Source organism: Uloborus diversus, chromosome 5, assembly GCF_026930045.1.
Source record: "Uloborus diversus isolate 005 chromosome 5, Udiv.v.3.1, whole genome shotgun sequence".
Lineage (NCBI taxonomy): Eukaryota > Metazoa > Arthropoda > Arachnida > Araneae > Uloboridae > Uloborus > Uloborus diversus.
The window spans coordinates 30483290-30505255 of NC_072735.1; the positions used below are offsets into that span (position 1 = coordinate 30483290).

The 21966-nt window shown below is 32.3% G+C and overlaps 1 protein-coding gene across 4 annotated transcripts; it reads right to left on the reverse strand.

The window, feature by feature from the left end:
* Window positions 1-354: 354 nt before the first annotated feature.
* LOC129222338 (ras-related protein Rab-28-like) lies at window positions 355-21927 on the reverse strand. Of its 4 annotated transcripts, none has more exons than XM_054856833.1 (7): window positions 21837-21927; window positions 20799-20899; window positions 18909-19005; window positions 12420-12512; window positions 8918-9043; window positions 4584-4687; window positions 355-685 (listed from the first exon to the last, which is right to left on the reverse strand). In XM_054856833.1, exons 2-7 carry the CDS (start codon window positions 20871-20873, stop codon window positions 497-499), a joined length of 684 nt encoding a protein of 227 aa, XP_054712808.1. In that variant the 5' UTR covers window positions 20874-20899; window positions 21837-21927; the 3' UTR covers window positions 355-496. The 4 variants fall into 4 exon arrangements, with proteins under 4 accessions (XP_054712808.1, XP_054712807.1, XP_054712809.1 ...); XM_054856832.1 differs by having other exon boundaries at window positions 20799-20962; window positions 21837-21905; XM_054856834.1 differs by having other exon boundaries at window positions 20799-20938; window positions 21837-21897.
* Between the last annotated feature and the right edge of the window lie 39 nt (window positions 21928-21966).

The window sequence follows — 21966 nt, forward strand, 5'->3', positions numbered from 1 at the left end:
AGCCAAAGTTGTTTTGTCAAGTGGATTGTTGAATATGTGTCACTTGACATAACTTTTATTTTCAAGGTGGGCCGTGCAAAGCCGGGCGACGTAGCTAGTTTTACAATAAATCAAGTTTTGGAGTGCACATCGGGTTTCCCAACTTGTTGACACTTTCTGAGTGATCATTTTTTTAGAAGGAATTTCTGCATATCTTTTCCACAGCTATACGACTTGAACTTGAATTAGTCCATCCCAAACTATAATTAATACAACAGCCTATTAATTATTTTAACTAGCCCCTGTAGATTTTTAGATTATTAATGATACCATTCTAAACATAACAATTGTAAAAAATATTTTATTACTGTAAAATAAAAATAAAATGACTAGATACATGACAGGTTATAAAAATAAATGTGCATTGATTTATAAAGCCTTATCAAAAACACAAAACTGGAAAACTCAAACTTAAATTACTAGAATTTTTAAAAGCAACAGTATTTAATAACATTTCTTATTGCACAAGACAAACACTGCTGCTTTTGGCTGTATTGGATGGAGTAGAATCATTAGAAGTTTCAGAAGTTGTTGCTACACTTTGAATAATTTCAGCTTTTACAATGGGCTGCACAGTTTCTTGTTCAGATCGAGTCAAACGAATTCCTAATAACTCACCAGCAATTTTTTGAAAGCAGAGGGCTACCTATATAAGAGCATAAAAACATCACAGCAATCAAATATAACAATTTAAAAGTAACTATACTACCAATTTATATTTTATCACTAACATTTGCATCAAGTACGGCATACATGCTGCATGACACAAATATGCTAAATAATATTTTAAAATCTAATAATATAGCTCAATCAAAAAAAAAAGTTGTATGGGGCATCACCCCTGACTGGAGGAATAACCAGAAAATTTCAACTAAGAGGTGTCAAAGAAATTGCAAAAATACATTTCAATTATTTTGCTTAGACTTTCATTATTGTCCATCATTAAGATATAGTATCAGCAGAGGTGTCTTGTATAGGGGGCAACTGCCCCCTCACTTCCAAGTAAAAAGGCCTTGCCTCTCAGTTTTCAGAGTTAAAATCTAACCATTAATAGAAAAATTATTATTTTTTTTTTTCCATTTTGTACTTTTTGCAAGTAAAAACCAAATTTACATAATTCCAAATAAATAAGAATTTTCTACGTTATCTTTTATACAAATACAAGTGTGACGACCAGCAACAGGCTCTGGCCCCAGCTAGGCTTGTCCTAGTCAGTTTATAAGTCCCCGATGAAGATCAATGGCTCTCTTAAAGCTATCTACCCCCTTGCTCATTACCACATCTTCCGGTAAGCTGTTCCAAGTGCCCACGACCCTACTAAAGAAGTAATTTTTCCTAATTTCCAGGTTAACCTGAGTTTTGAATAGCTTAAAACAATGTCCCCTTGTCTTGCTTTTCGTGAGAAAATTTAACCCATTGACATCTTTCTTAACATAAGATTTGAAATGAAACTTCGAATTGGAAGGAGGGAGTGTACATTGGCCATTCATCCCGATTTTTTAAACCATATAATCCCACATTTTTAGAAGTCATTTTTTCAACAATGATGCAAAAGTCTAATAATGTAGTTCTCATACTATATGTATGTTTTCTTTTCTTCTTCTTTTTGTTTGTCCACTCTCACAGCACCTCACTAACAAGGAGACGGCATGACCGTGGGGTCGGAGATTGGTGTCAATTTTTTTTTGTGGTGAAAGAGGACCCCAAGTACCTTACGTGGTTAAAGTAATACGATGCAATACTCAGAAAATTATGAGAAAAATCGATTTAAAGTCGCCATGGAGTCTCCTATGCACTTTATGAGTTTAAAATGTCAGTCTCTTGACAAGCTGCCGCCAGCCTAGTTGGTTAAGGCGCGATCTAGTGCTCCAAAGATAGCACGATCGAATCCCACTCTGGACCTTTACCTTTTCTCTTCTTTTTTTTTTGCTATCACAACAATTAGTGGTAATGAAGCAGTGGTAGAATGAAAAATATGAATTGTTTCAAATTGTTCTGCTGGAAGAAAAAGAAAATGATTTAAAAAAAAATTATGTAAATAAATTCTTAAAAATTATGTAGGGAAGAGAAACTATTTCAATAATTGCTGTGATGATAAAAAAAAAAAAAAGATCCGAATGCCGTATGAGCAGATGTCCCTTATAACCGTAAGAAGACCACAGGTCAAAAACCTTTACTAGGCAAATCAAACCGTAGAGAATAACGAGCAAGAATGTTTTTCTGTGAATGAAAAAGTTAGCGATTCTTGGCAAAAATAAATTTCAGAAAGTAATATAGGGGTGAAAAGCGTTACCACTAGTTGTGATAGCAAAAAAAGAAGAGAAAAGAAAAAGGTCCAAAGTGGGATTCGATTGTGCTATCTCTGGAGCACAAGATCGCTCCTTAACCAACTAGGCTAGCAGTGGCTCATCAAGAGACTGACATTTTAAATTCATAAGGTGCCTAGGAGACTACATGGCGACTTTAAATCGATTTTTCTCATAATTTTCTGAGTATTGCGTCGTATTACTTTAACCACGTAAGGTACTAGGGTCCCTCTTTCACCACAAAAAAAATTGACGCAAATCTCCGACCCCACGGTCGTGCCGTCTCCTTGTAAGTGAATTGGTTTTGATGAATCCTTTTTTAATAGGATTATGTAATATCAATCAAAGGTATGGGACCTTAGACCAGAGGATGGCCAAAGGTCCCAGACCTTTGGCTGATCATATATTCCTTCTTTAGAAAAAAAAGTTATGCACAAAAAAAACTTTAAATTTCAGGTAATTTCCCTATAAAATGATTAAATATAAAACTCATTGTTGTAAAAATGTGTTGTCATACAAGATACAATATGAATATAATAGTAATCATAATGAGAATTTTGAATGAAGGCATCTATGAAGCAAGCATGAAGTTTGTTCACTATCATTTTGTACTAGTAGTATTTTTATTCTCATCTATGCCAATGACAGATAGCGGAGCTTTTATAACGAATGACTTGTGTGTCGTGAAATTTAAATTAGATTGAGCAACCATAATATTTAAATGGTTCTAATTAAAAGAGAAGGATTAATTTTTAATGCCAATCGCTTCAGAGCTGGCTCTAGTGGCTTTACTATCCCAGGCAATGTTGACAAGTGCCGCCCCAGTGTCAAACTCTCGATTCTCAATACAGTCAACGCTCAATAATTCGAAGGCCCAAGGGACCGATTAAAACAATATTTTATTTTTAAAAGAATAAAAATTAATTATTGACATTGTTGATAACCGTAATTATAGTACTAAAGACGTATAAAAATATTCCCAAAAGAGTTTTTTATAATTAAAAACAAAAAAAGTAGTCAGTATGGAACACAATGTTGCCCATTTTTTGTAGAATCACCCAAATATACAGTGGCATCGCTACGGGCATTACTCATCTGGGGGGCGTGACATCGAAAGTGGAATTGCAAATTTTGAAAAATATGAAGCTAAAATGCATTTGTAAGACTACAAATTTCAAAAAGTTCCCGAGGGAGGGGTGTGGTGAAACCAAGGACCTCCTTATTTCCACCCTACATCATGGAATGAATACTATACTCAGAATTAGGTTCACATTGCCTAATAGTGAGTTCTTCTTATACCAAAAACTGAAACCCATTATCTTTCCCTCTGCTTGAGATACATTTGAAATAATTAAGGGGCCCTCAATTTCATACACCCCCTTACTTTTAGGAACTTGTGATGGACCTGCACATATGCATTTAGGGCAAGATACACCATATGACCAAAAGTATTCGGACACTGTCAAAAATTCACATTTTTATGGATTTCTAGAGAAATAAAAGATCAGTTGCTCTGTAATTTTTTTTTCACATAAAAGGTATACTTCAGCTGTCATATTGACCCAGGGAACCTGAATCGCTTCAAGGCTACATATAGTATTAGTATTAGCGGGCATATAGTTTTTTTTTTTTTAATATGGAGCATTTATAAGTAAAAATAAGGTGAAGTTTCCTGATGGTAATATCATATTATTTCTGAAATATATTTACGCTAAAAAGATTGATATAAAAATATCTTGAACAAAAAAAAAAAAGTCTTGTCATCAAAACTGCAGATTAAAATTGCTTCAAAAAGTGAAAAATGATTTCATTCTTTGAACACCACCCATAATACTTTTTAACATTATTTTAGAAGTTGGCCCAAAAGTGATAGATATAATCATTCATAGCCATAATTCAACTACATCTAGAAATTTAAACTAACACAGGTGCATCAAATTTTACCGCTCGCTTTCATTATACATTGATGACAGTACATTTGTGCAATGGTATAAATGTTTCTTTCCTAACTTTCAGTGCTTTTTCTGAAAAAATGAACGAAGTATGATGATACATGATTTTACTTTTCATTTTTGCACCAACTTCCAAAATAATGTTGAAAAGTATTATTGATGGTGTTCAAAGAATGAAATTAATTTTCACTTATTAGAGCAATTTTGAAGTCAGTTCTTATTTTTTCTCTCTCAAAAATATTTTTATTAATATTATCTTCAATAAATAATTTATGAAAATGCTTACTGATTCTCCAGTTTTAGCACATATGGCATAGGAAGACATTCCATTGTCAAGTGCAAATTTTATGTGCCGGTCGGCTTTCACAATTCGACTGTGTTCTAAATCACCTGGAAAAAATATGAAGCTGCACAATCGAAATCCTATTTTTATACATTCACTTTCTCTTATTAAAGTGAAATAGCATTCTTCAAACATTTTTTTTGTTTGTGATCTAATCCAGCAACAAACTGCTATTTCACAGTTATCTAGAGAAGGAGCACACATATAGCACATTTTACTGGAAAAATGAAAAAAAAAATTTTTACATTTTATTACTCAAATTCAGGTGAAAAATTTAGCCCCCCAAGCTAAAGTTCATTCTGTTTCGAAGACTTTCTCAGTTTGTTTTGTCAGTTCCGTCATTATGCCTGCGTTTCGCTTACAGCATCGAATTCTAGTCAAAAACAATGAAAAATGATAGTAATTATAAGCATAGGTGGATTTACGGGGCTGCCAGGGGGTGCGCCGCATCCTCAAAATTTTTGGTTGGATTTTGAAAAAAAAATTTAGTATGTTTCACCCAGAAACGCAGTTGGGGGGGGGGGGAATTTCATAGCTGCTACAACAGTAAATTTACTTGAAACAAACCCAGTGTATCAAAATACGTAACCAGTGCGAGAAAAATATAAATACTCATGTTAAGAATTAAAGTAATTTTATCCATTTCAAGAAAAAAAACATAATAAAAAATTTCATGCAAATATAAAGAAATTTCTGAAACAATTTATTGTTCAGTGCTGCGTTATTGTAAAAAAAAAATTGTACGTTCTGTGATTTGGTATTTATTCGTATATCAATACAAATTCTTCTAGTTTGAAACAACTATGGCTAATCAAGTTCAAAGAAAACATTGACTATTGCAACAAACTTAATCAATAAAATTTACTTCGAAATCAACTAAAAACAAACATTTTTAAGGTAAATTTTCAAAAATTTTTGAAGGAGGACTCCCGGACTTCTTGCTGCAGTGGTGCATTTAGAGGGGAGGGGGCACAATACTGGTGACCCTCCTCCCAAAGTGCTGAGTTGATGTTTTTTAAAAAATATTCTTTAGCCTTGAAAAGAAGAAAATATCTCATTTTGTGAAAACGCTGTTATTTTAAGAAAAAAAAAATAAATAATGTTGGGGTGAGGGGGGAACATAATTTTTTTCAAAAATAAATGTTGGCATTTAAATTTTTTAACAGCTTCTGATCATAGGCGGTAATTGTGTGCCTCCTCCCCCCCCCAGCACAATCCTCTTTCTTTCATGTCCCCCCCCCCCTTTTTTTCATTTTTTCTATTAGTCCTCAAAATTTTTCTTCTCTGATGCCCTCTCTCCAGCCAAAGTTATTACATAGTACAGTGAAACCTGTGTAAGTTGACCACTTGTGGTGCACTACTTTAGTGGTCAACTTAAACAGGTGGTCAACCTACGGAGGTTGGTTTATATGGTAATGGCTGATTTCGTGCCTGATAAAAGCGGTCAACTTAGACAGGCGGTCAACTTCACAGGTTTTACTGTATCTCAAATTTCGTTTCTTGGGCTTCACTTTAACAAAATTTTCAAGGAAGATCCTCCAATCACCTAAAAACATTGAAAATCGTTTAAAATTGCGTTTTTGGAATTTCAGTTTTGAAAAACTGCAGTTACTAACACTATCAAATATAGTCTTACACTCATGTGTTTAAGACTTTAAACTTTGGAAAATATTCAAACAAGGGCCTCTGACCCCCTTTATCTAATATCATCAAAGATTGCTAATATTTTGGTTTTGAAAACTACTATTTCGTAGTATTTAAGTGAGAGAATCTTTTGAGACAGCACAGTAGCCTTTGAAATCCTTTTTTTAATACCATGGAGTACTGCATAAGAACTTCAGTTTTAAGACTTCAATTTCGAAAATTTTCCAGGGGAGATCTCTAGAACACCCCGGTAACAGCATCAAAAATTGTCCACCATAGCGTTTTTGGAACTTCAATTATGAAAAATGAAAGAGGTTGTGTGTGGTGGAGGGAGGGGGGTACATATTTCTATCTGTTTTTTTTTTTTGAAAAATCGATTGTGGATAGTCCATGAGTCTCATTTCTAACCCAAACTAAAAATATGGACTAATCACATTTATAAGACTTAAATTTCTAAAAATGGCCTTGGAGAGCCTCACATCTTTCTTGCCTCTAAAATATCACCAAGAACTGTAAAATTGCGTTTTCAAAACTACTATTGCAAATTTCTTCTGGGGTGCAAATCTCCTTCCAAACCAGAAGCTGGATTCGCCCTTTGCTTCTAACAACATCGACTTACGTTTAACACTTTTTCTGCAGTTTGAAATGTAAAGAATTGCCGATCCCCTAATGTTACTAAATATGGTTTACATCGCATTTTTTAGAGTTAAAAGTACGCCCCGCCCAAAAGTTATTTTCTGATTTCGCCACTGCCTTGGTGTTCCGGGAATACCCCACCCCAGATCCCTGTTATTGTTGCACCCCCAAAATTTTCGGCGTAAATCTGCCTATGATTGTAAGGTCAATTTTGTAAATAAACTGATTTCATGACCGAACCTAAGCAAAGTAGATTTTGGGCATCCTGCTTGCTTGCAATTGAGCACAAGCGTATTTGTGTTGAGTCTCATTAATAGATCGCTGTTTGTTACTTAGCAGATTGAGATAAGTGTTCCATGAAAAAAATATCTATATTAAAGACTTAGATTTAGTTTGTTACATTATTTTAAATAAATAATATAACAAACTAAACCTAAGCCTTTAATATAGATGTTTTTACTTATATTTTATAGATGTTTTCATTGCTGAAATGTTGGTGAGCTTGTTTGCTCGCGTGACTGCATTTTGGAAAAAGAAAGATAGCAAAGCTAGTTAATAATTCAATATCTTAAAACATACTTGCTCTTTCATTCAAATACAAAAGATTTAAATGAAAAATCTTAAAATGTTTAAAAACCTTTTGTTTTTTTTTTTCACCATCCTTTTTCAAAATTGCTTTTAAAATCGAGCATACTAACTTGCAATATTTAAAGCATATAATGGTCACTCTTTATGCGCAGTACATTTCTACTGAAATGAAAGACATGATAGGTAACAGGAAAATATGTTTTAAATTTAAAAAAAGTTTTGCATCAAATAAATTTCAAAACAAAAAAACTTTAAAATAAAATACAAAAAAGGATTTTTAAATCTAAAGACTATTCTTATATACAGCTCATTTCAATTTTCAGAATTGAATGAGCTGGCAGTGTATTTCATGTATTTTTGCCTTAGCCCTGGCTATAGGGTGGTAACTTACTGAATATTCTTATATGCTTGGTTTGCACTAAAAAGTAAAATAAAATAAACATATGATTTCTTGATTACAACACTCAAAAATTGCAGTTTATCTTAATATCTTTTCATTTAGCTTAATTCTAAAGCAGCCTATAACATTTAAGTTAGAAATTTGAGAGAAGAAATATACAATATACAACTAAGTTTGGAAAGGTTTTACTATACCACCTATATTTCTTCTTATTTTAAATTTCTAATTTAAATTTTATTGGCTGCTTTAGAATTAACCTAAATGAAAAGATCTCATGATTAACTGCAGTTTCAAGAAATCATATACTCATTTTATTTTATACTTTTTAGTGTAAACCAAGCTTATAGAAATAATCTTTAGATTTAAAAAACTTTTTTTGCATTTTATTTAAAAGATTAAGACAGTGATAAATAAATAAGTGAAAGAGTGGATAAATACTATAATTAAATATGCAGCATGAAGATTTAACTACCAGTTAAAGCTACCATCAGTTTCACCCTAACAAAAGTTTTGCAGCATGTTGAACTTCAATCTGCTGTTTATAGATAGCATAGCTTTAAATCATGCTTATAGAAATCAATGGGAAAAGACTGGCAGACACACATTAACATAGTGAGTGTAGGATGGAGGGGGGGAGGGGTCATAACCACCCTGGGAAGCACTAAGACCATTTTCATACACAAGTATGGAGCTGTGGATGTTACGTTAACCTCCCCATTCCCACCCCCTCCTATGAAAAATTTCCTCCTATGCAATTGATTGGGCCATTCCCACTGAATAATCCATTTTTCTTATAGTAGTCCAATTTCATCCAGCTATTTTTCAGGAAAAGAACTTTTGAGTTATTAATTTGAATCTTTGTTTGAAATGTCTTTATATCTACCATATTTTTAGCACCACATTTTTCTTTTTTTTTCTAAAATTATATTTTTTTTCAAATAAATCCAGAATGTTTTATCCTAGCTGTATATTAACGAGATCTAAGGTGAAGCTCAGAAAATTTTCTTACCTTTATTACTAACCAAGGCAAGATGAGGCATAATACAGTCTTCTTTATATAGTTGATGAACCATTCGTAACCAATCTTCAAGATCCTTAAAGCTCTCTTCATTTGTTATATCATAAACAAAAAGAACTGCCTAAAAGTAAAATAAGAAACCTATCAAAATCATTCGTTTTATAAAAAAAAAAAAAAAAAAAAAAAAAGAGATATTAATATATTGAGTTGATTTGTAAGACTTGACAAGAGTGCTTAAATATTAAATGTGGTTAAATCTTTGAAAAATCTTTTTTTGCATTTCAGTGAAATAGTTAACTTTGTCTTCATCTATTTGAAACATGAAGTGACATAAGAGCCTTTGATATATTATGAAAAAGTACAAAATAGCCTTAAAAAATATAAAAATTGTAAATAATGTGTGTGCTACATCAACAACATCTATATATCATCAGAGGTATTAGTTTTCTAAAATTTCAAAATTTTTGCTTTGCTTCTTCCCAAGATTTATTCAGTTATCCTCTAAAAGAAAGAAGAGGGAGAAAACTTGAAAGATGGTACAGACCTTGGAGTTACATGCTTATCTCTCTCTCTCTCTTTTTCTTTGTCACTTGTAGTATCAAGTTTCTTAATGTTGTCTGTTTTTCTACCTGTTTTTAATTATCTGTTTATGATTTTTCAGTTTTTGTTTCTATTTCATTTGCATTAGTACCTATATATTGCCATGGTCAATGTTTTTGCATCCTTAACGGGAATTGAAATTTGTTCCATGAAAGCATTTAACAATGGTCTCTAAAAAGGAAGGTTTTTTTTTTTTTTTGATATTATTTACACTTAAATTTAATTTTAAAACTTTACCGCCAAATACAGTAAACTCCCAATTATCCACGGAATAGGGTGGCATGGTAACCACTGATAAGGGAAAACTGAATAATCAAAGTAATGTGTAAAAAATGATACTACTGCATACAATAGCTAAAATGTATGAATAGCACTCACACATAGATTTAAATTACAGCTAAAAACATTACTACATTGCATCGACTAACATTGAATGTAAAAAATATATGTAAAAGGTAAAAATGAACAATAACACAATCATAAGTTTAAAATACATTTAATGAGTGTTTTAAAAAAATGTGAAACAACCCATGGATAATGCGAAAAGGCAATAATCAGGAGTTTTTTGAAGTACATTTCACAAAAAGTAGCAAATTTTGGGAAATTTCAACTTTGGTTCAAAAAATTTTTTTATCATCTACTCTAACACCCACGTATCATGTATCAATATTCATTCTGTTACGCTTTTTTTTTAAAGTAAATAGGTTTAAAGCATAAAGTAAAGCATATTTTGCAGCACACAATTTTTCATGTTTAAAAAATGCATTTTAGGAGCAAATAAAATGTAACTTAAAATTAAAATAAAACTTCCATAGCATTAAAAGTTACATAGCATTATGGATGCAGAAAAATAATTTAAAAAAGGTAATATGACATATTTTTGACGCATGACATTTTTAATGGTTTAAGCTTAAGGCTAAATAACCTGTCCTAGACTTGTATTTGCAATGTCATGACCTAGATAGTATAAAAACAAAAAGTCAGCATTTCTAAATAAGCTTGATTTTTTAATTTTGAGAATTCTATGATTGTTAACCACCAAAACTCATAGTTGAAAAACTCCCTTTCTATTTTCATTTTCCCATACATATGGTGGGGGTATATTACCTGGGTATATTACCTGGTCTTCGGTTAAATGTAAACAAAGCCATTATATATACATGTGCGATCCAAAAGTAATGAGTCTTACTTTATACTAAGCCATGCATACCCTGCAGTTCGCTTGGCTTGACAGCAACGGTAGCTTTACAGCACAATGCAGGTCAGTTGCCTCGCAGCGGCACCATCGGCCTTAACAGTAACCCCTATACGGTGATTCACAGGTTCGAAGATATGAAAAGTTCATCAGAGCAATGCAAAGAGATCAAATTATGCTTCCGGTTTCCTTCCCAAATGCTCGCAATGCTTCAACAGACGCTTGGGACTGAGTGTATGTCCTATTCACAAGTAGAAAAATCGAGGCCTTTCATAAGGACAGAAAGTGATGACTGATGAAACCATGACTAGATGCCTGTTCTCGGCCCATACTAACATAAATTTGCAATGAGTGTGTGAAATTTTGAACACTGACTGGTGTTTAAGTCTCTACCAGGTAGCAAAAGCCCTGGACTTATCGGAAACAAAGGTACAACGCATTGCTAAGGAGAAGTTGCACATGCGGAAAGTCTGCGCGAAACTTGTGCCAAGAGTTCTGACTGAAGAGGCTCCGAGTCAATGCTCCCTTGTTGCCCTAGCCTTTCTACAGTACGGGCTTGTGGCCTCCTGACTTCTTCTTGTTTCCACTATTAAAATCAGTGCGGAAAAGGAAACATTTCGACTCCATCAAAGACATCCAAGCACATGTCAAGGCAGCCCTTGTAGATACCTCTAAACAGGACTTAAGGGATGCCTTTAAATCTTAGAAAAGCCACCTACAGAAGTACATTGTTGCAGGAGGTACCTATTTTTAAGACTATTAGGCAGTTGTACCGATCAGCTCAAAAAATCTGTCTTTTTAAACGAAGGGTCATTACTTTTGGATTGCACCATGTAGTTTTGGAAATGATGAATTATTGATATTACTTGAGTATTAACACTTAATTTATTTAAATCTATACACAGAAAATTTCTGTGTTGGCAAAATCAAAGCTCAAATAACAGCAGATTACAAAGGAAACAATACCAGTGTTTTTTAGGTACAATTCCATATTGGATAAAGCAAGTTTAGGTGATTTTTAGTGTAAATACAAAAATTAGATGAAACAAGAAGTTACTAAGTCATTAATAGCTAACACAGGTGACAAATTTTAATTTTTCCAATGCCAAGGATATATTTGTAGACCGGGAAAAAGCTAATTGATTGTGTTCAGTGGATTAGCATCTTCGAATGAAGACTAATTCCACTTTTTTTCTTAATAGCTTTATTGGCTTTCACAAGGACACAGATAATTTCAAACAGAATGAAGGAAATGTGGGTTACAAAATTAGCACATAATTAGGGCCACAACAAGCATGTCTTGTTGCTATAAGGCCAGTATTTTTCAACTACTCCATAAACAGCTGAGAGGGAAGCTTGTACATGTGCAAACAATCATATTTATAACAAGTCTTTTGCAGTCCCTCTCATTCTACAATTCAGGCAAGGACAAGAAAAGAGATGTAAGTGCCAAAATTTAAAACTTATAGATAATCAGTACAATTGGTAGAAGAACCTTTTTTTCTTTTTTAGAGTAAGAGATGGTACTAGTAGCCTTGGTGGATGATGGTGTACCGTATGATTGCCCTTAATAACAGTCCTCCTATTAAAATCTTTTAAATGCATCTGTTGGAACTGTATGTATTATTTTAACACATTTATAAGATAAATAAAAACTTCTTTTTTATGAGAACTTTGAAAAACAAATGCTAAAGATACTTGCATGAGCACCATACAAATATTTATCAAACATTTCTCCTCCTAATGACTGGCCTCCTACGTCCCAAAGCTGAATTGTAACATTAAAACCACCTATAAAAAAATTTAAAAAAATTACACTCATAAAATAACCAAGGCTTAAGCGAAGGCAAGAAAACACTGTTGTTGCTTTTTACTTCTTTATAGGGTTGACCGACCATTGAATGAACCCAGTGAATGAATATCTTATAATTCTTTTGAAAAAAAGGAGGTTTTGAAACATTTTTTTTAGATGTGTTGGCACTCAGTAGCTTAACTATGAGATCTAGCCCTCCTGGCGAACTAAAGAAATTGCGCCCCCTTCCCCAGGGTCGCCCACATGGGAAGTCACCGGAGGTCATTGTGACCTCCAAAAAAAATTATTAGTAGTAGTATTTTTATTTATTTATTTTATTTATTTATTTATTTATTTATTTATTTTTTTTTTTGTGGAACATTTTGATTAATTGATTCGACAAATAGGAGGCAGCAATGTAATTTTTTTTCTTGTTTTCTTTTTTAGAATTGTTTTCAATGATGCCCAATGTTCCTTCTCAGTAGATGCTATATGGGTGTATATATATATATATATATATATATATATATATATACTCCCTCTAGCTCTTTTTCTTGCAAGTTTTTTTTTTAATTTTTTTGAAACATTTTTCAAATTCTATGATCAAAAAAAAAAATCTTAATGAAACTTTTTTGTATCAGTCGAAATGCCACCCTCTGGCTGCTGCGCTTCTGGCAAGAGCCACTCCTGCCAACCCCTAGTTACACTACTATTGGCACTAACTTCTACACATATTCAGAATAAAAACAACTGGAAAATACTGTATTTGTCAACTGATTGGGTGTTCATTATAGGGGCACTTTTTTCATTTTAACCATCCACAAAACTTAATGTCTGTGAAACCATAAAAATTTTTTCAAAATTTTTTACAAATAATAACAAATTTCATCAAAAATGTTTTTATTGTCATAAGACAAATGCAATAATTTTTAACTATACTATGCATAATGTTGGGAAACAAATGTGCATTTAATGTAAATGCACATTTTATAATTTAAAATTTACCTGAAAAGATAAGAAACCATTAGTACACTAAGGAAGCAATCATGTCACGCCTGGATCTAGAAATGTTGGGCCCTCTGCAACAAAACCTGTAGCCCCTGCCCCCCCCCTCCTCCTAGGCCAGCAGTGCAATTTGCAATGTTAATAAGTCTTTGTGCTAGATTTTAAAAAAATTCTTGGACCGTTGTACCCTCTTAAGGATGTGCCCCCCCCCCTTGCACTGCCGGGTCTGTGGGTACAATATGTTACAATACTTATTGCAATCATATTTTTTTTCCTGTGGGGTGAAAACCAATTGTTATAGGTTGAAAAGAAGAATAGAAATAAAGTGCAATGTGAAATTAAGGTATAAATAATGAATTTGAGCTCAGTGTACAAAAAGAACGACATACAAATAAATTTTTAAACATTGAAAAGAAGTTTCTAAGTAGGCTCCTCATTTACAATTTTTCTAGAGAAGGAGGGAGGAGCAACGGATCTTTGTTCAATGAAAATTATATCGCAAAGCAACATAAACAATGCCTACTTTTATGTAAAATCAATAATTTCTCAAAGTGGCACTGTCATTTCCTGACCCCTAAATGATTTGCCTGCTTCAGGGATATAATAATCTATGATTTTTAGTGTGAATGTATAGTTTGAATACACCCAAAAATATATAGGGAAAAATTGCATAAAAAAAGTTCATTCGTTTTATAAATAACTTTGTCCATTTTATAAATAACATCATCTGTTTTATAAATAACTTTGTTCATTTTATAAATAATTTCATCAATTGAGTTCCAATCTGATTGAAATTTTCATATACTGCACAAAAAAAAAAAAAAAGACTGCACAAGAACAGGATTGGGTGTATATTGTTATTTAGACAGTTATACAGTAAAACCTGTCTACAACGATACTGTTGGGACTAAAAAAAAATATTGTAATAGACAGGTTATCGTTCTAGACAGTTTGATTATTCATGCTGACATTTTGCTGGGGCCAAAAAAAAAAAAAATGTCGTAGACAGGTTATCGTTCTAGACAGTTTGATTATTCATGCTGACATTTTGCTGGGGCCAAAAAAAAAAAATGTCGTAGACAGGTTATCCTTATAGACAGTATCGTTATACAGATTTCACTGTAATTGCCACAAAAAAAAAACTCATTTGGATTACAAAAAGCGTAAAAATTGTATGCATTTTAAAAATTTTAGTAGAACCTCCATTAATATGAAATTCACAGAACCATGGTAATTATTTCATGTTAACCAGATTTCATTTTATCAAAGAAATTGTTAAGGGATTGTTAATTTATGGGATTGAACAAGTATTTCACATTACGCAGGGGTGGAAAATCAAAAATTCACATAAAACCCAAATAAACAATTTTTAAAACCCAATTTGGTAGCAATATTGTAAATTAAAGTAAGTTTGCAAAAACTACTTTTAGTAAAGGTACGATTAGTGATTTAAATACTGGTATACTGAATACCAGTATTTAGAGCTATTTTTCAATTTTGTAATACTGGTGTTTGGTGGGAGAGAATACCAGTTTTTCCGGTATTAGCTAAAATAATGAATAGTCTTTGACTAATTAGATATCTACTGTTATTTTAACTAAAAATTTCTTTTTTGATGAGCCAGTACCAAAATCAATCATTTGAAGTAAAAGTTTCACTTCAAAAGTATGAATTTATAGACTGAATAAAAGTATCGGAAAGATTACAAAATGATATTTTCATCACTAGTTGGTGTGATGAATCGTACTTTCGTGAGTTAATGTGAACCACATTTTTATTTTCTCCATTTCCTTGATTTTTCCTCTGGTGAAAATTAATTTTAAGTGTAAATACGAATGTGTGCTATGAACAATTTATTCCAACTATCCATTACAGCAACTCTTTATGATTTTTTAAAAATTATTTGTTTCTACTGTACTGAATTTTGAGAAAAACTTTTTCTTGTTATTTTATATAAAAAACAGCAACTTGTTGTCACCGGTGTAAGGGTCTAAAGGGAATGCGGGAAATTATAGACCTGTGAGTCTAACTTCGGTGGTTTGCAAAATTTTTGAAACATTGATGAAAATTAAGATAGTAAATTTTCTAGAGACTAATAATCTATTGACTAATTTTCAGTACGGTTTTAGGAAAGGTAAATCTTGTGCAACTAATTTATTACATTTCTATGACAAAGTTACCATGGCTTTGGACAATAAGAAGCCTGTAGATGTTGTTTACATTGATTTTCAAAAAGCTTTCGATAAGGTACCGCATGTTGCTCTACTTAGCAAATTAGCTGATATAGGAATAGGAGGGAAAACTTTCATTTGGGTAAAAAATTGGCTGACCGGAAGGAAACAAAGAGTAGTTGTAAGGGGAAATTATTCTAATTGGAGTGAGGTCTTAAGCGGGGTTCCTCAAGGATCAGTATTAGGGCCTGTTTTGTTCATTGTCTTTATGAACGATATTCACAAAAATATTTCTGGGAATATGAATTGTTTTGCTGATGATGTCAAAGTTATGGGGACTGTAGAAAATGAAGAACAAGCAAATCAGCTGCAAGAGGATCTAGATCATATTACGGAGTGGGCTGATAAATGGGGTATGGCTGTTAATGTTGGGAAATGTCAAGTGCTACATTTAGGGCATGGAAATAAGTGTACAAGTTATTATTTGCAAGGTTCAGTCATTAGTCAGGCAGACAAAGTTACTGATCTGGGGGTCCTAATAAGTCAGGATTTAAAGTTTAGCCAACAGTGCAGCATTGCTAGCAACAAAGCCAATAAGATGCTTGGGTTTATCAATAGATCTATTTCAAATAAATCTAAAGAAGTTCTTCTGCCCTTATATAGAAGTTTGGTAAGACCCCATTTGGAGTATGCTGTTCAGTTTTGGTCTCCTTATCTTAAGAAAGACATTAATGTATTGGAAAGGGTTCAAAGGCGGGCTACAAGGCTAATAAGTGGACTTTCCCACTTAGATTATGATTCCAGGCTTAGAAGGCTAAAAATGTACAGTCTTGAGCAAAGAAGAGACCGAGGGAACATGATTCAGCTGTTTAAATTTTTTAAAACGAAAGATGTTAAGGGGCAAAGTTTAGCACTGAAAACAGGACAAGGGGTCATTGTTTTAAGCTATTTAAATCTCAGGCTAACATGGATATTAGGAAAAATTATTATTTTAGCAGGGTAGTGGAACCTTGGAACAGCTTACCGGAAGAGGTGGTAATGAGCAAAGGAGTAGACAGTTTTAAGAGGGCCATTGATCTTCACTGGGGATTGTAAATTGACTAGGACCAGTCTAGCTGGGCCCAGAGCCTGTTGCTGGTCGTCACTTTTGTATTTGTATTTGTATTAGTGTGCTGTTCTGTCTCGCTATTCAGCTTTATATCAAGCGAAATAATATTTATAACGGCTTTAACATTTGGGCAGTTCTCAAAAGGTGGGAGCAAACAGAGACCTCAACTTTGAAGCTTCAACACTAAATAACTTTCATTTTAATAAACTCAAAACTTTTTGAGTTAAATTATAATACTGTATAGATACAGGAATTGACATAAATTATGGAAAAACTGCTCTTCAAATACCCTTTAAAAAATATTTTCTTTGCTAAAAGGCACAATTTTGGACATACCAAAACGTTAACTGAGCAAATGTACCATTAAAAAAAATTTTTTTTAATTATTTCTATACGTTTCAAAAAAAATAAAAAAAAAATAAGGCCATGAATCTCTAACTGAATATTTTTTTGATAATATTTTCCACAAATAAAAAAAATTAAGACAGATTATTTATGTTGTAAACAATTTTAGAAAAAATGGAAGTTGGAAGTTTGTGTCTAAAACTTAGGATCTTGACAATGCTATTATTTGAGAACTAAATATATGATTTATGTGTTTTAAAGGTATTTTTCGATCCTCAAAATCGATTGTTAATTATTTTAAAGTGTTTTCATTTATTTTTATGCAGTATCTTTGAAGTAAAATCATTTTTCTGTGTTTTTTGCTTCAAATTTTGAGTGTTTTAATCTCATTGTAACTGACCAAATAGTTTCTCACATAATCTTGCAAGTGTATTATTTGAAAATAATTTTACAATGATCATCACACACACAAAAAAAAAAAAGGCAAAAATAACCAATTTAGTTTTTTTCCCCCAAGTATAATATTTTTATATTATTCATTTATACAGTAAGATTTTCTGTTTAAAATTTAAGGGACTCATATTTTGCACTAAAGGACCCAAATTTGTTTCATTAATGGGTCCCTGGGATCCAGGTTATGGATAGTTAAGCGCAAACACTGATTAAGCAAATAAATACTGCGCCAAATATTTGTAGGTATAAATTAATATTTAAACAAGAACTTGATCATTTTATGAGACCAAAACTAATTTTTGAATTACAACAAAATATTACAATATGAGTATCAATTTTTGGAAAATGGCTTGTATTATCATATTCTTTGATTTTCAGAGATAAATTTTTCTTGACTGGAGTAGACAACATACGTTTCTACATAGTCAAGATATTACTAGATAGGTGGCGCTAAAAGCAGAGTAATTATTTCCCCATTCCACTATGACCCACAATATCATTTCTCCCCACATTCCCCTACATCTTTTTTTTTTTTTTTTTTTTTTCAAAACATGAAATAATTATAAAATAAGAAATAAAATAAGCCAATTTAAAGTAACAGACATGAAAATAACTTCCACTTTTCAAAATTGTTGAAACATTTACAGGATGCAAAAGGATTGAAACTTAAAACGCAGAACGCAATTTTCGGCGAATATAAGCAATTCTTTACTCCTCTTTTACTTATATGCTTCCTTTTAGCTTTCAATAACAAAAAAAAAAATGAATATAACAGCTATATCTTTTTCTTGTAGTGAATGTTTTGGGGTAATCGGGAATTTGGTGCAAAAATCGCCAATTTGGCCGTTTTGTATCAGAATTTGAAAATTGGAACAGTTTGACGCAGATTTTTGACTCATGCATTAAGCAACATTTCACGTTAAGATATATTTTATTTCGCCTTAAATGATTTTGTGTTAACAAGGTTTGACTGCTGTGCATGACTTTTACATAAAACAAAAAGTCGGCTTTAAACCAATCAAATTTCACACACCATGATTTTGTGTCAAATATGGTTAAAATAAAACTTGATACTTCTAGAGTTGACTACATATCTTTCACTGGGTTCATATATCATGTAAAAAATGAGTTATTAAAAGAAATGCTCAGAAAAAAGGCTCAATTGAATCCAAAATAAATGCTTTTTATCTGAACAAAAAAGTAACTTTACTGAAAAATCTAGGCTAAAACCAAAAACTGCCAAGTTGCTATAATTTTTACCTTCTTTATTCTTTAAAAGTAATAAATTAAAGTATTAATAGATAAAATATTACCTGGTAACATGATACGCCTTATAAAAAAGTCAACTCCAATAGTTTGTTTGTATAGTTTATCAAACTTATCTTGGGAAAATCGAAGTGCAATGCAAGTCTGAAAAAGAAATTTAAAGTAGAAAAATTGTCAGAAACATTGAAAACAAAGAAAAATAATATAGAAAAATAATTTTCTTACAAAAAAACATGACTTTTAAATTTAAAAAGTAGCTGTAGTAATTATAATTCAGTAACAAGTTTTAGCATTTAAATTTATGTTACTTTTTAATTGACTTTTCCAAAGCTTGGAGGGAAGTGTGACACATCCAGCATTAATATTTTTGTAATGGTTATTTACAAATACAAATACAAATGTGACGACCAGCAACAGGCTCTGGGCCCAGCTAGGCTGGTCCTAGTCAATTAATTAGTCCCCAATGAAGATCAATGGCCCTCTTAAAGCTATCCACTCCCTTGCTCATTACCGCCTCTTCCGGTAGGCTATTCCAAGTGCCCACGACCCTGCTAAAGTAGTAGTTTTTCCTGATTTCCAAGTTAGCCTGAGATTTAAATAGCTTAAAACAATGACCCCTTGTCCTGCTTTCCCCGCAAAAATTTAATCCATTTACATCTTTCATTTTGATAAATTTAAATAACTGAATCATGTCCCCTCTGACTCTCCTTTGCTCCAGGCTATACATGTTAAGCCTATTAAGTCTGGTATCATAATCTAAATCTGAGAGTCCCCTTACTAATTTAGTTACCCTTCTTTGAATCCTTTCCAATACAAAAATATCTTTCTTCAGATAAGGCGACCAAAACTGAACAGCATACTCCAAATGAGGTCTTACTAAACTCCTATATAAAGGCAGAAGAACTTTCTTAGATTTGTTTGAAATAGATCTATTGATGAACCCAAGCATTTTGTTGGCTTTGTTACTAGCAATACTGCACTGTTGACTAAACTTGAAGTCCTGATTTATAAAGACACCCAGATCCATAACATTTTCTGCCTGATTTATGACTGAACCCTGTAAACGATATCTTATACGCTTATTTCCATGACCTAAGTGTAGCACTTGACATTTCCCTACATTAACTGCCATACCCCATTTATCTGCCCACATAGTAATATGATCTAAATCCTCTTGCAGCTGTTTTACTTGTTCTTCATTTTCGACAATCCCCATAACTTTTACATCGTCAGCAAAACAATTCATGCTTCCAGAAATATTTTCATTGATGTCATTCATAAATATAATAAACAAAAGAGGCCCTAAAACTGATCCCTGAGGAACCCCACTTAAAACATCACTCCAATTCGAATGATTTCCCCTCACAACTACTCTTTGTCTCCTTCCAGTCAGCCAATTTCTAACCCAAAGTAAAGTTTTTCCTCCTATTCCTATGTCAGCTAACTTGCTGAGAAGAGCAACATGCGGTACCTTGTCAAAAGTTTTTTGAAAATCAATATAAACAACATCCACACATTTTTTGTTATCTAAAGCTGAGGTAACCTTGTCGTAGAAATGCAATAAATTAGAATTTTACTAATAATTAATAAACTAATTTACTAAATATAATTTACTAAAATAAATTTACTAATATATTGATGGATTAATCCAAATAACATTTTAAATTAATGCTCTTAAGTTTCAAAAAAAAAAAAAAATAAACAAGTTATCTTCAAAAATACAATTTATCATCAATGTGATTCTTAATCAATAAAATACATCAATGAAGAATCTTCCTGAATTCATCTTAAATATACTTAAAATTATGCCTTGCCTTACATTATAGGAGCCTATCTGCACACTGACCAGTTTCTTGGTTTCAAAAATATTTCTTTTTTAAAACCCCAGATTACATTTGTCAAATTATTTTTAAAAAATTTAAATTTGAAACAATTACCTTTCCAACTGCTTCATTTCCTATGAGTAAAAACTTAAACTGTTTTTCTCCAGATGAATATTGCACTTCAGCCATTTCCAATCAGTAATCATTTGAAGTATCTAATGAATAGGTAAACTTTTACGAGCCATTTTCAACACCTTGATTCATTAAGAAATCCAAAACTGTTAAATTTCAAAATTGTGTTAATCATATAAAAAATATATATATATTAAGAATTTTTAGACCATCATCAGAGATTTGTCGGAACATTTATTTTACCAGAACCTTTACTACTATGTCCTAGTTATTTTAGGTGCTTAAAATTTTAAATTCTTAAGTAGTTCTTCATTTTGGGACCCCTTTGAAATTCAGTGCCCAGAACAAATCCTAAGGTCTTAGTCAGTTTATTAGTTCCAAATGAAGATCAATAGCTGTCTTAAAGCTCTCTTGCCATTCCATTACAGCCTCTTCTGGTAAGCTGTCCCAAGTGCCCACAACCCTGCTAAAGTAGTATATTTCCCCTAATTTTCAGGTTACCCGGAGATTTGAACAGCTTAAATCAATGACTCCTTATCCTGCTTTCCAAGCAAAAATTTAACCCACTAACATCCTTTCATTTTTAAATTGAAACAACTTAATCATGCCCGATCCGACAGTTCAAGAGGGTGAGGGAATAAAGTTATATTAAGTTAAATGAGAAGTGGAGAAGGCTAACTTCTTGAAGTTGGGAAAGTCTCCACTGTTAAGTACTCATTTATTTTTTGAACTGAATGATAAAAACACATTCAAATGTTATATCCCACATTAAAATGATACTGTACAGACCTCACAGTGGTGGAAGTTGAAAAGAAAATATTGGACTTAAAATTTGTTTTGAAAGATCTGCACCTTTAACACATCAACATAATGCACAAAATACAACACAGAGCATCAAAAACAAAAAGATGTTGTACACAATATGGCATTTTCATTGACAAAGGTCAATGCAACTTAGTTTAGAAACGAAAATATATACACCATTAAAATTTATCTCCATCTTCAAAATATCTTACTTACTTTACAATAAATCTGCTACATTTCACAAGCTAAATTTCATTCAACACACAGGCGACTGGAGCGTCCTCGGTTGCATGGGTGGGGTTACGAGTTTCTATGGCAACGTTTTTTAAAAGGGCAAAAGAGCTCA